This window comes from Globicephala melas, chromosome 16 (assembly GCF_963455315.2).
Source record: "Globicephala melas chromosome 16, mGloMel1.2, whole genome shotgun sequence".
NCBI classification, from domain to species: Eukaryota; Metazoa; Chordata; class Mammalia; order Artiodactyla; family Delphinidae; genus Globicephala; species Globicephala melas.
Window position 1 is genome coordinate 12,677,967 of NC_083329.1, and position 19,272 is coordinate 12,697,238.

The 19,272-nt window shown below is 35.7% G+C and overlaps 1 protein-coding gene across 1 annotated transcript in view; it reads left to right on the forward strand.

Moving 5' to 3' along the window:
- RAB11FIP2 (RAB11 family interacting protein 2) overlaps positions 1 to 11,395 on the forward strand; it is a 41,293-nt gene extending 29,898 nt beyond the window's left edge. The window contains exons 4-5 of the mRNA XM_030839431.3: positions 1,253 to 1,298; positions 7,064 to 11,395. Coding sequence (XP_030695291.1) covers positions 1,253 to 1,298; positions 7,064 to 7,294 — 277 coding nt within the window. The 3' untranslated portion in view covers positions 7,295 to 11,395. The remainder of the gene's footprint in view (positions 1 to 1,252; positions 1,299 to 7,063) is intronic.
- The last annotated feature ends 7,877 nt before the right edge of the window (positions 11,396 to 19,272 follow it).

A 19,272-nucleotide genomic window follows, 5' to 3' on the forward strand; every position in this document is an offset into this window, starting at 1 on the left:
GTCAGCCGAGTCGGCCTGTAAATGGTGCATCGTAGGTATTTAAAACATGTTTCAATCTTCCCTACCATGTCACCCAGCTCTACTGAAATACCAGGTTTATCCACAGGAGTTCTAGGTAGAAAAGGTCAGCAACCGGTTCTGGAAGCTAGTACTACAAATCTTAGTCATAACAAATGAAACGTTGGATATGTGAGAAATTCTCTTGAGGTGGTTGTACATGCCTGCATGCCCTGTAGATTTACAGCTGGGGATATGTACTTGTAATAATAGATACTTTTCAGTGTCCAGACTTTTTGTGCATACAGTCAAAAGTTTTAAAAGTGAATTTCTTCAAAGGATTCCAGTTATTTGGCTGATAAAGCACAGATAATGAAAAAATATATTTTACAGTTAAGTCTTTTTTTTTTTTTTTGGAATAAAAAGGTTCCTAGGACAGTAATGCTTTGTAGAGGTTCTAATGGCTAATACTCTTAAGTGCCGGGTAAAAATTAAACTTGAATAGCAACGATGAAATATTTACTCACCAGATGGCTTTGAAGTTTAGCTTCTTTTTGGTTCCAGTCCCCTTCCTAATGGACATGTTTCAAAGAAGAAAACGATTATAGCATTCAGCTGTGATGTTTTCGTCCTCTGTGCATGCAAGAAATCCATTTTGTTTTGGTCCATTTGGGTATTTAAATTTTGAAGACCAGCTACTTAGAAATTCATTAATGACAGAAATGGTTCACACAGCTCCGAATTCATTCTCCTTGATAGGATAACATTTAAAGGTTAATTTTTCTAATACCTATAGAAATAATTGTTTTAAAAGATTGCTTCAACTCTTTTAGTCTACAGTCTTCCCAACCTAAATTTATTTAAGTCTCTACAGTTTTATATTAGAAGGCCTAAGGTAAGTGAGTGTGTGTATATAAAATGAATAATAACAGTATAGAATTTAATTTTATAAAACATCTCACTAGGTAAAATCGCTTATATTTAAAGATGTTTAGAAAGTACATGTTAGAGGTACAGTTCTTCAGTTCTAATAATACTGAAGGGTTTTCCTTCAAAGTTTAAAATTGTAGCTGCTTTAGAATGTTTAGTAAATATTGTTTTTCTGTTACATCCTGGATTAAATTTCACTCACTCAGGTAATATAGGAGTTTAGAAATTGTTATTGCAATGTTGGTTAAAATGTCCTGTTTTTATGTTTCCTCCCACGTGTACTATGATATGCTTTTAACATTTATGTTTGTCTTTTATTGCTCAGTTTTCATATGAATCCGACAAGTAATGAAGACCTCAGGAAAATCCCGGTAAGTTGCAGAGGGGGTTAGAGAATTACCAAAAACCAAGCCACAAGCTGTCTTTCTGTCTGGGGCACATTTCTAAAAAGGCCTCCGTCTCCTTGAATCCCTCAGTTATCCACAGATTATAGCTTAGTATGATGATTTAGGGAGAAAGAAAAACAGCAAAATTCAAACTTTAGCTTTAATATACCATAGGGTGTGACTTCTGTATGATCTATGGAAGTGTACGCAAACATAGTTATAATTGAAGCCAATTTAGAATATACAGGTTTTGTTTGCAGACTGTTTAAAAATCGATATGAAAGCTGTATGTCAGCATTATAGTTGTGAAATAAGAGCATGTGGAGAAAGCTGCCATTTTGTTACTGTTGTTGTAAATCAGGTTGAGGGGAGAATAAACCTGCTTGTGAACATTTAACAGTAGGAAGAGCTTCCTGGCCAGAGACCCATTTAACCAGGAGTGTGTGTGAAAGATCCTTTACGACACTTACCTTCCAAGTCAGAACAAAACCAAATATATTAACAGGCTTTGTAGCGACCAGCCAGATTAGCTCACATATTTTGCAAGGATTATTCAGATATCTTAACTTCATTTCATTGTTATTTGAAGTCCAGTTTTCGACCTCTGTTCCGAGGTCCAGTACATCTTCAGTCTATTCTAAATACTATACTAAGCCTAGAGAGAATAAGTTGCTTTACAAAAATATGGGCACATGTCTTGGTAGGAAACTAAATTCTCACTGAATAACAGAAATAAAGCCTTTATTCCAAGAGGCTGGTGGTTGCTCTTTGAACCATCTGTCCTTAATGTGTGTGATCCAGATGTGTAATAAGCATTTTTCGAAGCAATAGCATATCACAGTCTTCTGTGGTGTGATAGGCTGAGAAGAAACCATGGTGTTGTGTAAACCATTCTAAATGCAGTCATTTGTCTTTAAAATGGTAGAAAACACTATAGAGGCAGAGGACTTTGTACTGTGTTTTTGCTGTTTTAATGTACATGATGTGTACGTTTTGATGTTTCATAAATACTCAAGTCTTTATATTATGGCAGACTGGCGAGAAACGTCAGAATATATGAAGTCAGCCTTTGATCAGATAGTAAAATGAATTCTATCAGGCGGTTACTTAATCTCAAACAAAATGCGACATCAAAAAATCGATTTAATGTGCAGCTATTGTTTATTAAGTAACCTTAATTACAATTTCTATGTGCTTGTAAATGTACTTTTCCAAATCTTGTAATTTATTGCGTAAAAGCATCCTTAGAATTCTTTAAAGAAATAAAATGTGAAAATTGTTTTAGTTCAGGGATTTAAAGGTGATAAAAGAATCCTTGATGTGTGATTATTTTTCTCTGGAATACTAACTATTCTAAATGACAGTTAAAGGATTACTAGGTGTTGTTAATTTACTGCAAGATACAATTAAGAGGAGAAAGCTCATCCTCATACTGATCGTTATTGAAAAAAGTATTTGAACAAGTTTTATGTTGAAGATTATAAGATGTTTGAAGTAATTTACCTTAAGTTCTTTAATAATAGCTGTCCACCAAGTTATATTTTTTTCCCCTTCTGGACATAGTATTTTGTAATTAAGTTTGTATGTCTTATATGCTAGTGCCAACACCTGTCTGTGAAAGCAGTGTTTAAACAGGAGCAGTAGCCAGTTGAAAGGGCAGTGTGAGCTCTTTAAGGCCTAATTAAGAACTGAAAGGGAGATGAAGGGAGTAGCACAAAAGATGTGAAAGTAGCTGAGATGATATTCCCAGAGCAAAGTTCCTCATTAGAACAATAATGAGATGATCAGAGAATGCCAAGCCTTCATCTTATCTCTCTCTCTCTCCTCTAGTTGCCTTGGATGTCAGTTAGTACCCCACCAATATTTGGTTACCAGGACAACCTTTCTTTAAATCTTCAGTTATTTTGAGTCTTGATAATTTGCTTTTGTTGAAATTTAAATATTGTAAAAAATATACATTTCCTAGTTTAAAAGGCTAGACTGTGAGTAAAGTAAAAATAGATCACTAGTAATTCTCGAAGTATTTTGCACAACTGTTATTTAAAATTCCAGTTAGACAACTTAATGTAATAATTCTGTTCACTCACCCAACTCTTATTTTCTTATATCTGCATATGGAAATTTTTAACAGAGTTTGGGTAGGAATGAAAAAGGATTCGTTATGAAACGGGAAGAGAGAAGAAAAATTTACATTAAATTTCAATATAAGAAGACATCTTAGAAACATATGTGCCATCTCTATGGAGTGCTAGAGGAGAAACTGTTGAGTATGTAGGAGTCCCATGTTAGGTTATCTGAGTCTTTACCAGTTTGGAGATTTCTCAATTTTAGTTTTTCTAAGAATAGTATTAAAAGTATCTTTTGAAAAAATAATTCATTTTTACATTTGCCTGAGAGTTTTCCTCTTTAAGCAAAATAATTTTTGTAACCAGAAAATATTTTAATTTCCTACTGTATTTAGTTAATATTAATCTTTATTTTATTTGGAATTATATCAACAAACAGAAGGATAGATGTATTTATTGAGTATATTAGTCAATTTAAGAATCTTATGCCTAAAATTAGAAGGTTTACATGATTTTCAAATATGGGATAAAATGTGGAACTAAGCATAAAACTGTTTTTAATTATTTTATATTCTTTTCCAGAATATAGTTTATAGTACATGTGTTTCTAAGATTTTTTTTGCATAAAAACTTGATGCAGAAATTTGGGGTAAATTTTTCACATAAAAGGACAAATGGAAAATTTATTGAAAAGGTCAGAACTGTATTTCCAAGAAATCTGTTTATCCATAAGTATTAGATGGTTGTGAGGGGGAAAAATAAGCCAAATGATGGATTTGTATATTCTAGATTATGGCTTATATCTTAAGTGCTGAACAGTATTGTGGGATAATAATTGATTATTTTGAGAGATTAAATTTTAGATTGATTTGTATCATGGCATTAGTTTAAACTCCTTATGTCAAAATAAGAATTTTTTGACATGTCCTTCATCCTCATTGTCTGTAGAGAAATGTTAAAAAATTATTTTAACTACATTCTCTGGTAGCACTGGTATAGTGTTAAATGTAACAATATAAATGATTTTCTAACTGCATATTATCACTTAATTAGTTTGGAGAAATCAGTTCATATATGTATAATTTGATTAAGAGAGGCCCAGTCTGATGCTATTATTATGTTAAATTAAGAAAAAAGGTAAAACAATCAATTGGTAATGAATCCCATTTAGTTTAATTTCATTAATCCCTGCAGTTCTCACAAGAACTGCTATTTTTCAGTAAATATTGTTTTAGAAAAATTAAATCACATTAGTTGGACATAATCACTTTTTTAGAATGCAGTTCTGAAAAACCTCTTTGCAGACCAGGAAATGTTAGAGTTGAAAGGGACCTTAGAGAACATCTCATTTATCAGAGAAGGAAAGTGAGACTTAGGTGGGTTTCAGTCTCAAATTTGTGCAGAATTACTTAGGTTAAAGTAAGAAACTTTAGCTTATTTTTAATTAATGTTTAAAATATATTTAGCTCTATGGTATGTCTTATGTTTTCTACAGAAACCTGCTGCGTATAATAAATGTGAATAGGAATGTGTTTAGGAAAATCTAAGTTTTGTATCTCTAGACGACTTATGACCAATTAAACTAGTAAATATGTGTGTATACTTATTCTAACAAAAAGTTAATTGATCTGAAAGAGAAGAGAATAAAAAGTAAACCAACACGTATCTCCAGAATTGTCCTTTAGTTGTTGTAAAACAATATTCTGAAATGTTTTGGGGGACAAAGGTAATCTAATTCATAAAGTTGTATCTATACCCAGTTTCTAATGGTAAAATGAGTCATTTTTAAACTTCCTCTTAGCATCCTCTCTATTCTGTTAATCTAGTAGAGGCTCCTCCTAACTTTTGTCTTTACTATTTAAATAGCTTTGTAACTAATCGCGGTCCCTCTAAATGATTTTACCCACTGCTGCCACTTTCCTAAAACTTAGCTTTAATCATCTTTCCTCTGTTTAGAAACCTTCAATGGGCTTTCTATTTCCCATAACACTAAGTGTGATAGCATCAGACATCCTTGATGTTCTGTTTGGAACCCACTGTTTCAGCCTCTCTCTCTGTGCCCTGTCCTGAACCTTATTTCCCAGCCGTGCTCCACTGATCACCTTTATTAGCCACTGTGCCTTGAACCTTGCTTCCTCCTTTGAACAAGCAGAGCCACTGCTTGAGATGCCCATTACGCATTTCTGCCTGGCAAAATCTTTGAAGGCCTAATGCAAGCTATATCTTCTCTGCAAAACCTGAGAGATTCTATGGATTGGAGAAGTTTTCAGCCAGGAATATTGTTTTGCCTTTATCCTAGAGAAGGGAGTGTGCTTGGGTAACACAAGCATCAAATTGGTATCTGTGCTCTAGCTTGTTTCTCTGGTGCAGCAAAGTCATGGGGCCTGGTGAGGAGGGGATAAAAAGTTACACTTTGGTTTTACTGATGAAAACTCCTGGATGCATAGCAAATTAAAATAGATCCTGAAATTGAATACAGACAAATTTAATTCTTATGACAAAAAAGGAAAAAAAAAGACCTTTCTACGTTCACCAGTCCTCGTTCTCCATCCTCCACTGAATAGATACTATCAGTCCTTAAGAGCAAGGCCAATTTCCTCAGTCTTTTAGTTTATTTTCTTTAAAGCCAAATGGAAATGTTTGGAAAGAAAGTGATGAAAACCATTTTAAGTTGTTGAATGTGGTGATAGAACTATGTATAAGAAGGCATAGAGATTGCTACTTTATATTTTGGCATTATATTTTACATAATGAAACATCTAGATATTATGCACTTTAAATAGATGATGTTACAGTGCCTTTTTGATTAAATTTCTGAGAAATATTTTTCTTTTAATATTAGGATGCTTTGTAATAAAAATGAATTGAATCAATGCCTTTTTTTTGGTTTATGTTTGTACCTTTGTGTTAAGAGAATTTTCACCAATAGAATGAGGTTAAACAAAATAAAGTAAGTGAAATGGGAGAGAATGCAGATATACTAATCTTAAGTGTTAGCATGACTGTAGTTGAACTCTTGAGTTTCCTGACAACCAAGGCAAAAAGGGAAATAAAATAAATTGTATAGGTATTAGTACTAGGAGGAGAAAATAGACTACTCAGAGGAGAAAAGGTTCTATTTGCCTATAAGTTAAAACAGTAGTTACTCCCATGGAGCTTCTTATAAAGGATGCTCATGGATTTAGTTCTGAATGCCATCAACATCTCATAGCAAACTGGAGAAGCAGAGTTGATATTGCTGTTTCTTGTAACCATCTTCAATAAAAAGGCAAAGGCATAACATTAAACTACAGTTTAGCGGAAGCGATTCCACGAGGACTAAAGTGATATCCAAATGTATAGTTTTCAGTAGCTTCTTATATTTCCTAAAGTTAATTCTTACAGATGTTTCGATTTTGTCTATTTTAATTATGTTTATTATTGAGCATTTTATCTCTTAACTTAATCTTAAATTACGTGGTCAGTTTCTTATATTTAAGAATTTAGAGTTGTAATCAAGGCTTTGGTGTATCTGCTTTAGTCCTTTCCTCAGAACTGGCTAGCCGTTCTGTGAACTGTCACACTAGTTCTAGCCAAGGATAGAGAAGAGTTTGACAAGGGTTTGAAACAGTAGAACTTCAGAATAACTCATAATTTGCCCCTGATGTGCTGTCTGTTAAAGTGACTGTCTTTATCCTACTCTAGGACAGCAACCCTTTTGATGCCACTGCAGGCTACCGTAGTCTCACCTACGAGGAGGTACTGCAGGAGCTGGTAAAACACAAAGAGCTCCTTAGGAGGAAAGACTCCCACATCCGGGAGCTGGAGGACTACATCGACAACCTCCTTGTAAGGGTGATGGAGGAGACGCCCAGTATTCTCAGAGTGCCGTACGAACCATCCAGGAAAGCTGGCAAGTTCTCCACTAGTTCATAAGCCAATGGTACTGCATTTATAATTGGGGAAAAAAGAAAGGAAGAAAGAGAGAGAAAAAATAGAAGAAAAGCTCGTTACTGAGAGAGACCACACTATCAGGTTTCATTCCATACTCTCCTTCATTGTGAAGAACTGTTTCACCTGTAAATATTAGCAGGGACTATCAAGAGTGACCTTTGAAGTGAGCTAAATAATTTAAACCTTTAAAGTGAAGATGGGCCAGATTCTCGTGAACAAGCAGTTCCTTAGGATTCACTTAGGTGCTGGTGCCGGCCCGCTAATCTGCCATAGCCTAGGAGTATCTTCAGAAGGACATGACTTATTCCTCAGGAACAGGTTTCTCATCAAGCAGAACTGATACTGTGGTTGGTTTCTCAGAAGTCAATTTGTACAGATTTAGCTGCAGGAATACTGCTCATTATAAACACTACTAAAAAAAAGTTCATATTTTATATACATATATGTACATGAATAATCTGTTCATGTATCTTTGTATATAAAATACATGCATATACCTCATATATACATGTGTTTTTAGAACATTTAAAGACAACTGGTTGCCTCTAAAATTAGGATACCAATTAGGATTTCTTAATTTGAAAATATGTGTGCTCTGTCAATGCAAAACAAATCGTCATTGCTACTATAATGGTTTGTTACACAGAAGCTGCTTCAAATCACTCTTGACTACGTGAACCTTGGTTTCAAAATAAGCTGCTACTATATATTATTCCAGCATCAAATCTTTTCTCTTTTTCCAAAAGTAATGATCTAAAGCCCCTTTTTAAAGAACGATGTATTTTAGGAAACTTCATTAACCTTGCAACAGCATGAATTTCTTGAATTAATTTTTTATCTTAATATTTGAGTTTTGTTTGAGCTATAAGCAGAAGATAAGCAAGTGTGATTTGTTGAGATTCTGAATGTCTTTAAAATATTCAGTACTAGCAAAGAAAATATTTGGAATTTATATCTGAAGATAATTTGGAGCGGGTGGGGGGAAGTAGGTGATCATTCTGATGCCTGATAACCCAAAGCAATGAACAAATTCTAGGAATGAAAAATTAGGCTCGGTTTCAAGTTACAAAAATAATGGAACAGATGGTTGCATTTGGTTTCTGAACCAAAATAAGAGTTACTAAAGGAGGGGTGAGTTTTTAGAATAGATCTTCACTAGCACGACATTTTACACTATTCTACAGCCACCCTGTAAGAATAAATCAGTATTACAAAATTGTGTCAGCTTTGTTTTTAAGTCTGCTCCCCAAAAATGTTGACTACTATCATGAATTTTCTTTATATATTTGTACAGAATTAGTCTTTAAAGTGAAACTGATATAAAAATATTACTAATCATCTGCTGATTTTTTAACTTTAAAAGTCTGAAATACATACTATGAAATACTGAATCTGTGTTTTCTAAAGGAAATTTAAGATGAAAAATTCACCTGTATATGGAGACATATATTCCCCAATCTTTTACCAAATGCATTTCTGTCTAATATTTATCTCTACTAAGACTTCACTGAGAGTTAAATACAAAGGCATATAATAGTTTTGCTCAGTATAATATTTTGAATCAGATAATACTTGGCCAAGCTTATATTCACAAGCTAAAATCCCTTATTTGTATTTTTCTGAGTTTCTTCAGTTTTTCTATGAGAGCATAAATTTTGAAATTCTGAAAATTTTTCTGAAATACAAATAATTTTTAATAGGAGACAAGGAGAAATAGCTTTCACTGACTTTTTCCTCCACTTCTAAATTTCTGTAATAAACCTCACAATGTGGTATAGAATTTTATTTTGAGGTCTTGGTAGTTCTTTTTAACATGGTGCCATTTTTAGTTAACATTTATTAAATGTTGCACAATTCTTAGTATTTGTTTTTTCTGTTGTTGGTATAACTGAGGCTCTTCTTACACTTTTAAAAGTACTAAAATCCATGTGTTTGCAGTATCATGACATTATCTGCAGATATTTTAATATGCTTTGGCCAAATTTACTCTTTATAGAATGAACCACGATGCCAGTGTTGTACTGGGGATATGTTTTATGTAAATAGAGCTCATGAAAAAGTATGGTTAAGGGACTGCCATTCTTTTTATGAGGAAATTCATTTTTAAGGAGGATTCTTTGCCTGTATAAAAACTGTTAAGGATTAGACTTGTCCATACGTTAATGATTTGGTTATAACTGCATCAATATTTTTATCTTTAATTCTGAGACAAGAATTGTATTGAAAACTGAATCTGCATTTATCACTGCCCGAAATGTTCTGTTCCGACGTTTATGAACTTTCTTTCACTCGTGACCTGGAATCAAACTGACTATATATATATATATATTCATAATCAATCAGTCAATATAAGGAACTAAAAACAAAAAGTAAAAATGAGTTCCTATGTGAACATAACAGTGTTTCCTGTGTTTGTGGGCAGAAGTGCAAATAGAGTAGTTTTAATTTTTAGCGTTGTAGAAAAAAAGGCCAAAAGATCACATTAGTTTATTTTTGCAAACTATAACTTTTAAGTATTCTAATGGTATATTTTGTTAGTAACTTAGACAAGGAAATAAAACATATGTACTCATTAAATAACGCGCAGCACAGTAGACTTATAGACAGAGTTTACTTTTGCTTTTATGCTTAAAAAAGGCATGTTCAAAAATATTTCCACCAATAAGAGGATTTTTTTAAATTGCAGAGTTTATAATAGTCTCAAACCTGTCTTAAGCTTAACATACTTCTGTTACATAATTAAAAATATTTCTGCTAATATTTTTTAAACAGTATAGTTTTACAACCAGCTCCCCTCCCAGTTCTAAAATTCAGCTTCAAAGTATTGAACATAACTGTCCTACCACTTAGGCTTCAAGTTCATTTATTAAATACCAGGGAATAAATCTTAGAATTGTATATAAAATGTGTCACCCATTCATGAAAAATATTTAAGTATTGCTTTTTGCTGCTGTATTCTGCATTGAGCCTAGTTTTGCCATCCTCCCATGAATGTAGTAGTATCCATAGATTATACATAACTACATCTATTGCTTTTAGCAGTAAGTGAAGATTTCGTTGTAATTTTCCAGCTGTGAAAATGTTGCCTGTATTTAAAAGGGTTTCATGAATGGAAACCTAAGTAAAACTCAGCTCGCTAGTGACAGACTTGCTTTCCTCACATCCTTCACTGACTCCTCCGCCCTCACACCCCACTGCCTACCACCCCCATAAGGGTGCTTATTCTTTAGCAAGGAGAATCTCAAAAAAAAAAAAAAAAATTGCTGTCTTTAATATATCTAGAAATTGTTACGCTAGAACTTCTTTTCCTCTTAGGTTTTTAGAAAAAGCAGCCTACCTTGGATTTGTAAAACAAGGTGAAACTTTCTGATGTCTGTGTGCTCATATGTCTTATAGATATGGTTGGTGTCACGTGTGTGTGTAAATGAAATATGAAGCATGCTCATTCCCTCGATCTCTTTGAAGTAAAAGGGAAAGGATCGCAGTGCTGCTGGTTCATGATTATACATGGAAGGGTCTGTCAGCACACACTGAAAGCCCCCGTTTTCACAGATTTATAAGTTTAATAATCCAGATGCAATCATTGGAGGTATTTAATATGTAATAGGTAGCATCTTAACTAATTAATCTGCATAAGAAGGGTTTTCTGGTGTACTTAATAAGAAGTGTAGAAGCTCTTCAAGCATTAAACTGGAGTTGACATTTTATTTCATTTATTTTCCATGTCAAAAAATACACTCTTACAGTGGAATTGAAGTCTGTAACAAATGGTACATTTGGACCTGTCAATCTTCGATCTTAGGGGTGGTTTGATTTTGAGGTACAAAAAAAAAAATGCTGCAGATCTAGAAATGTATATATTTAGCAGGTATTTGAAAGATACAAGCATTATTTATAACTGAAGAGTATTACACTTAGTAAAATGCTCTAGTAACTTGTATACATTTTTGCAGGTACAAACTCCAACGTATGTAAGCATTATGTAACATGACAGTTGTATAATTTATGTAATCTGATGCATGAATCAGAATTTTTATATATGATTATTGGTTTATTATAGTTGATTAAAATGTTTAATCTTAATTTGGTTGTCATAATTTCTTATCGCAGATAAAACAGCATGAGTATTCATTTGTACGTGAGCCCTCCTTGTCTTTTAAAAGTACAGTAGGATGCCTCTTATTATTTGATGTATGGCAGCAGGTATTCTGTAAGACCTACAGACTCACTTCACTATGAAAATAGTTTTGAAGAGTAAGGTTTAGCGTGGACACTGTTTAGCAGCCCTTTGTGTATAAGATATCCCCTCACAGGGACAGAACTTACTGTTTGGTAGCAAATTACATCTGCATATTTATACAGAGGCTAAGACCTATGCTGAGTGCTTTCTCTTTATGCGTTATTTCATTTATTCTTTACAACAGCCCTCTACGGTAAGGACTGTACAAGCTTTCAGAGGAAATTGAAGACAGCTAACAAAACAGCTATTTGTGGAACTCAAGAGTAGAGTAGAGTTGGCAAAGCCACGGCATTTCTCACTAGTTTTTAGTGTCCAGCTCATGGCAGAGACCACTAATTCATGCCCACTCCCAGCCCTCTCAGCCTGCAATCCAGGTGTATGTCTGTCCATCCCAGATGCTGTCTGAGGGAAGCAGGAACCTAAGGGCCTGGGATGATGGTGTGGGTGTGGCAGAGTGTTAAGCAGTTGTATTATTCTATAGATTATGAGACATGATCCACACGTAGTGGTCCTGAAGGTAAGTAATCCACTCTTGGAACAAGGGAGTTCTCTGCAGGCCAGAACACCTTCCTGGTCCTTAATTGCCCTCAATTTTAGAGGCCCATTTATTGTATCTTCTTACTTCCCCTGGTATTTCTCTGAATTGTTCCCCTTTCTGTCTATCTGCAGCACACACGTTTATTTTTTCTTAGTCTACTGAGACAAAGATATTTGAGGTAATCTGAGGGTAGGGAGTTATTATTCTGTTAAAGTGGCTGTTTTCCACATAGGTTTGTTCTAATGCTGTGCCTCTCTCAGAAAGGCCAGATGGAAATGAAAGCGAGGCCAGGGTTGCTAAACCTGATCATCTCAGAGACTGAAAATATAGATTTTATGTGAAATATGATTTCCACGTGTTAGCAACTGATTCTTTAAAAAAACAAACAAACAAAAAACCCACAAAACCGCAGGCCATTAGTGCACAGTCTTTTCCTTAGTCATTGTTTCTGATGTACCGTCATTGTCGTCATCATCATCATCAGAACAGTGCAGAGTGTAGTTGTTTACTTCCCCCACAGGTGATCTTGTGTTTAATCAAAACCTGACTTGGCCAAGGGGCATGCAGGGCATGTGTGATGTGTAAGACGGAATTACAGCTCAGGACTCCTGGGAGGGAGTGGGGAGAGGATAGGGAGTAACTCTTCAGTGACTCTAGAGTTTCAGTTTGTAAGATGAATAAGTTCTGGAGGTCTGCTGTGCAACATGGTGCCTACAGTTAATGACACTGTATTGTGCATGTAAAAATCTGTTACGGGGGTAGAGCTCATTTGAAATGTTCTTACAGCAGTAAAGAAGAAGCCTTTCTCAGGTATGCCTGCCCCTGAGCCTGGCAGTGCAGATGCTTTTCAGAGAGAGAACAGCACGGTGAATCTGAGTTACAGTACAAGGGCCACCGCTCTGGTGTTTAGAGCCTTTTAGAATGTTATCTAGTATCTGATACATACCTTTTTATGGTAATTATGATTTTTCAGTATCTTATTTATGACGGTCTTGCCTTTTGGTAAAAAAACTGTATGAAAACTATTAGTGTCCCAAAGATCAGTTTAGCACTTAATTAGTGTCCCAAAGATCAGTTTAGCACTGTCCTGTGTTAAGGTCACATCACGTATGGTATGTGACAACTTCCAGTCATCTAAAGTCAATGTGTTGTTTTGTGTGTGTGTTTTTTTTTAGGGTATAAAATACATATTTCAATTGAAATATAATGGTCATTGATTCCGTAGTTTCTTTGATTTTGTACATCCACTATTTAAAATTCCACTGTGCTTTTGGACGCCAGCCAGATCAGGAAAGCTGGATGGTTAGATCACTGGTTGTCAAAGTGTTGTCCCCAGAGCAGCATTGGCAGTATCACCTGGGAACTTGGGAGAATGAATGCAAACTCTCAGGCCCGACTCCAGACCTACTGCATTAGAAACTCTGGGGGTTGGACCCAGAAAGCTCTATTAACCAGCCCTGCAGGTGTTTCAAATGCACATTCAAATCTGACTACCATTGAGATAGAGACCCACCCCCACCCCCCTTTTTTCTTAGTTTAATGTACTTCAGAGAATTTTTTTTTAACTTAATGTAATTTTCCTTGCCAGTCCTGAATTTATTTATGAACCTGTTTTTTTAGTTTTTTGATAAAATGGATATTTTGTGTTTTAAAGAAACTTAAGTCTGATGAAACTTAATATAGATAGAATGCTTGTAAGATAATGCATAACGTGTTATGCAGAGTAGATACATAGTTAATACCGTTGATTCTTTGATATCTTGTTTTGTTTGTGCAGTAAGATTTGCTATTGTGATGGGGAAGGCAAAAATGCACATGGGCCTTAATGCGGAAACTGCCATAATGTCTTCCTTTGTTCTGACGTGGTGGCCAAGCTTGATTAAGGAGGGCATCTTTCTCAGCCTCACAGAGGCCTTGAAAACTGAGGTAAAAGATAGTAGTGTAGAAAGGAAACAGAAAATGGAGCCATGTATGGAATGCGGTAGAATAAAAGTTTTGAATGTATGTGTGAAATTGGGCAGTGAACCTTAATATAACAAGTGAAGCCAACTTGTGACTTGAAGTGAGAGGTTCTGTTTAACAGGCACTTTGTAAGTTTGCTAGTTACAATCATTTTGTCAAATAGTTCATAAAAAGCTTACATTATTTTCACAATCAAAACTGAGTCGAGTTCTCGTGTCTAGGGAAATCTAGAATGAAACGTAAGAGTCTTGTTAGATCTTGCATCAGATACTGGAAACACTGGATGATTAGGAAAAGACCATTATGCATTAGGTTAAAAATAACGTAATTTAAAATAAGGGTGGTATGAGAGAGGAACATCCAATAGCAGAGTATTTTATTGGTTTTTATTCCTCGGTGGAAAAATGGCTAGAACATTAACAGTGTAACATGGATTCAGAGACATCTGGACACTGGCAAAAGTTGTTGGGTTTTTTTTTCTTGTTTGTTTCAATCATCACTCTCAAACCCTCAGTGGAAACTTCAGTACCAAACATTAGATTAGCCTCTGGCAGAAAGGGATCTAGAGAGCACGGGTCATTAAAATCACGGCTGATTCTGAATCCTCAACTTGAACTTGTGCTTTCAGCCTCTTTCAGCAAAATTTTGCTAAAGTTAGACAAAGAGTAAGAACATTGGCTTATGAATTTCATTTCCTTTCCTAGTTATGAAGGAGGCATTAATGAGGGGGAAATGGCAGGAAAAGCCTGGGGAATTGGGTAGGGAAGGCGGCAGTGGGCCAGGCTCACAGGAAAACTAGTTGCCAACCTCAGATTAATTTAGGTTATAATCTGAAACCATATAGGACAAGCACTTTTAAGAAATAAGTCATTTGTCATAAACAGTTGACTGATCCAATAGCAGTATTTAGTGTTTTTATGTTTACATTTAAAGATATTTTATTAATATACTGTTACTGAACATCTTTCTTGATTTATAAGCTATAAAATACTTTAATCCTTGACTTATTTTTTTACCAAGCTATTCACTTAATGCTATATGATATGTAGCACTTGAGACCATCTGTTAGGAATACTTGAATAATATGCACACTGTGAAGATATGTACAGCAAATAAAGCAGAAAACACATGAAATAATAATAGGAAGAGTTTGTGAAGACAATCCTTGCATTTTAACTAAAAAAAAAAATGTCTGAAATCTAGCAGGAAGTCTTTCCAAAACTGAAGCTCTTTTCTTATTCTGGGCAAATTGCTCTGCTGAGTGGCCTTAAGATGTCACTTTGCCTTTAAGTGAATAGATCTTAAATAAAAATATTGGCATCAGTACTACTTAGAATTGTCCTCTGAGCATCCCTCATTAAGTGTGAGAAGTTACTGCAGAGTAATGGCGGCAGCTGCATGGGAACCAGGATAAACAGGCTGTTTTGTGAAGCGGGCCCAAGAGGGAGGCTGGGATTAGGACAACCTGGGCGTCTTGGGGTCACCCCTGGAGGACGGATTTGGGGGGAGCATCAGGTTGAATTCGGTAGTCTTGGAAACACTGAGCTGGGTGCAGCGAAATCCTAGGCCTTGGATGGTACTTTAATGCTGTTGGAGGTTGAAGCTATTTCTTTCTTTCCTTTGAACTGGTGGAGGATGGGAGCAGGTTGGCGCCCTGGGTGGGTCTCCCCAGAGCAAAGGACCTTGTGAAAGATGGAAAGGTTTCCTAAGTCACTCAGCTGCAGGTAGACTTCTGGATTCTTAGTCCACCCTTCTGCTAGTTGGGAGTGATTCCAAGGAGCCTCGCTCACTCCAGGAGGCTTGTTGTCACTTAAGGGTCACACCACCCGATGAGCTTGTAGCCTAGACACCTGTCATGATGCCGCCTGCCTCTAAGAATGGGCCGGAATGGTATATATGTGGGACAAAATTTAGTTCCTGCCAGGCCACGGGAATGTCTGGCCAACGGTCAGTCTTAAGCCTGGTACTCACCCTTTAGCAGTGCCTTCTGTAACTGCTTTCAACTCTTGTGTTCTGATGCCTAAACCAGATGTCCTCAGAATCAAACCTTCTCTTTGTTTAGTGATTGTTACCTTTGGATCTCACAGTAGCAGGAGTAACCTCACTCATTGGGTGGACCTCAAACCCCAAAGACACATCTGTCAAAAGCCTTAAGACCACAGCTATGTACCACATCTTAATTTCTGATTGACTATTGTATAGAACTCACTATTTGGGGATATTAGCATATTATTTCGACCTTTTGTCTGATCCTTACTCTTTTTATCACAGACACCCTAGGTACTTATTATTATCCACCTGAACTAATTTGGGACTGTTCCTTCTGTTGATTTCCGCAGACTGGCCAATCATTTTACAAATGCCTTTCAGTTGTCTTTGTGCTGAGTTCTTCCTGTTTGTGGAGGGAATCAACCAGTTGAACAAGCTTCATCTAAGTTTCTCTTCCATTTGGCAATCAGTAGTATTCGGCACTCTCTAGTAGCTGAATGAATTTCAGTATGCATGGTAAACTTACCCATATTTCTCGTTGTCCTGACTCATTTATTTCATCGTTTTGAATTGTATGTATGTTTGTAAATCACCTCAGCTCTTCTGTGGGACGGGGCATCATATGAATAAATGTTTTATTTGGCATTTCTTCCAATCCTGCTCATTCCAGTGCATGCAAAGCGCCCCATCTGATCTTTGCTGACCTCCAGCAAACCACCGTCTTGTACATTTATTTGTCCTCGTTTTTGAGTCTACTAGTTATTTAAAAACTATACACAAAGAATTCCTGGCAAAGACTTTGAGCCTCTGGTCCTTGTATCCCCAACATTGATGCGTAGCACAGTGCCTGGTATTTAGTTGGTACTCAATAACATTTGTTGAATGAGTGATCAGATTATTTTTTATTAAAATCCATATTATTGTTGTGAACATCTGTTACCAACAGTGATGTTATCTTCTAAGGGAGCCAGCCCCTTTGAAATGAATAAAAATAAAGGTTTTTAACAGGCAGTGGAAGTTGTATCTAGAGGAGACATGATTGCTACCAAAACCTTGCCAGTATGAACTGGGAACAGGCAGAAATAAATGTTCGTCTTAAATTATAGGCCGTCTACCAGAGTTCAAGAGGCATGCTTAGTCAACTTCACTCTTTCCTTTACTTTAGTGGGGGCTGGTCACCTGCAACTCTTCATGTTTGTTCACTTGTCTACACGCCCTGCTCATTTGTATGCAAGCCCAACAGAACCAGATAGCTGGTCACCTTTGCTGCCCTCCCATTTAGAGTTCACGTGTCACATTCCAGGTCCTCAGTAAATGCCTGTTAGAGGAGGGAGGGGAAGGAGGACTTCAGTGGCTAGTGCTTTGAAATATGGTGTAAGAAGTTTGTACTTTTTCATTGTATGTGATTCGGTTGGCAGCATGCTGAGATTTTAATTATCTGTACTTTAAAATATTGCAACCATGGCTATTATAAAAACACTTTCCATTGTCCTTGATGAAGGGAGGAGTTCTCATTCTAATTTGGCTTATATTTGTAATTAATGAGAAAGAAACCTTGAGTGGTCCCTAATTGAAAACAGGGAGTACATTGATCCACTTTTGTTTAGGAGTCTTATGGAAACTTTAGATATAAAAACAGTTTTCTTAATTATATCATGATACAAAAATAAATAAATCATTTCAATAAGAACACCAGGCAAGATAGGCTTTTCTAACTGAAGTGCTTCCTTTAATATACATGTCTTTCGTTGAACAGTTAGGAAAAATGAGTCCAGAATAAAACCTCGGTGCAGTGCGGTAAATAGATTTCATCTTGAGTGTTTAATTGCTCAATCAACAGCTGCTGTGTCAAGGAAGTTGGTGAAGCCTCATCTGGGCTCTCCCAGCCACCCATTGATCCATCCTTCATTCCATCCTTCAACTCAACAAACTGAATACCTGCTATGTGCAAAGCATTGTTGTAAATGCTAATGATAGAGTTGAGCAAGATGGACAAACGGAAATAGGGCCCAGATCCATCAGTGATGTCTACCAAGGGCTCATGACGTCCATGCCCCGCCCCCATTTTTTAAGGAGCATTTTTGAATTTTTTAAGGCCTATTCAAGTTGAAGTAACCAGTTAAGTACTCTCAAGTTAATCATAGCAGCACCAACTGACTGCACTTGAGTGTTACTTTCTTGTGAGGACAGAACTTCATGTCATCTGACAAATACTGATCCTAGACAATGAGGTAATGGTAGATGTATCTGGTAGTATGAAGAACTAATGATGAGCTCATACGCAGTTTTTCCATGACTCTCTTTGTTAATCCCTGAGTTTAATTTTTTTAAAATGTAGTTGAAACCTGAGAGGTGTTCCAAGCAAGATTGGAACAAATAAAAAAACCACGGAATTATCTCCAGTATAGGGACACTTCTTGGATAATTAAAGGTAATGATGCAGATGGTCTATGTTATCCTTTTCTGAATTGCAGAGAACTCATTTTCATTCACCACTTGGGTTGCAGCCGTATCATTGAGAAATGAAAGATGAATGAAAGTAAATTGTATTTAAGAAACCTTCATCAGCATTTATGACACGGGAGTTTTTGGTTTGGAGAAAAATAAGTACCAACTGCTGAATGGATTTAGAATTGTATTTAAAAGGATGTTTTTTGCCAGTAGCTTCTAAATCAAATAAACTAACTGAAAAATTTTCATACCCAGGATCTAATGAGTCTGATTTAGCTTTTTAATTGAGAGTAATTACCTTCAAAAGACGAAAAACAAACATCAAAGCAATGGGAAAGCGGTGGGTCAGTCAATAAATAGACTTAAGGCAACTGAATTCCATTTGGAAAAATATACAAGTTCAAATCCACACCTCACTCTTTATATATACCGAAATTAATTCTATATGGATTAAAATTTTAAACGTAAAATATGAGATGTATCAAAACAATGTGGGAGTTTTGTTCTGTTTTGTTTGGTTTACAGCAGAGAAGACCTCTCTATTCAAGTCACAAAACCTAAAGCTATAAAGGAAAAGATATATTTGACCACAGACAACTTTTAAAACATTTGAACACCACCAAAAAATCCAGTAAACAAAATCAAAAGGCAAATGGCAAAAAGGGGAATAGATAGCAGCACAAATGACAGACAAAGTCTGATTTCTCTATAATATAAAAAGCCCTCATATACCCGTAAGAAAAAGACCACGAGGAAAATACTCAGAAGGCAGACAGAAGA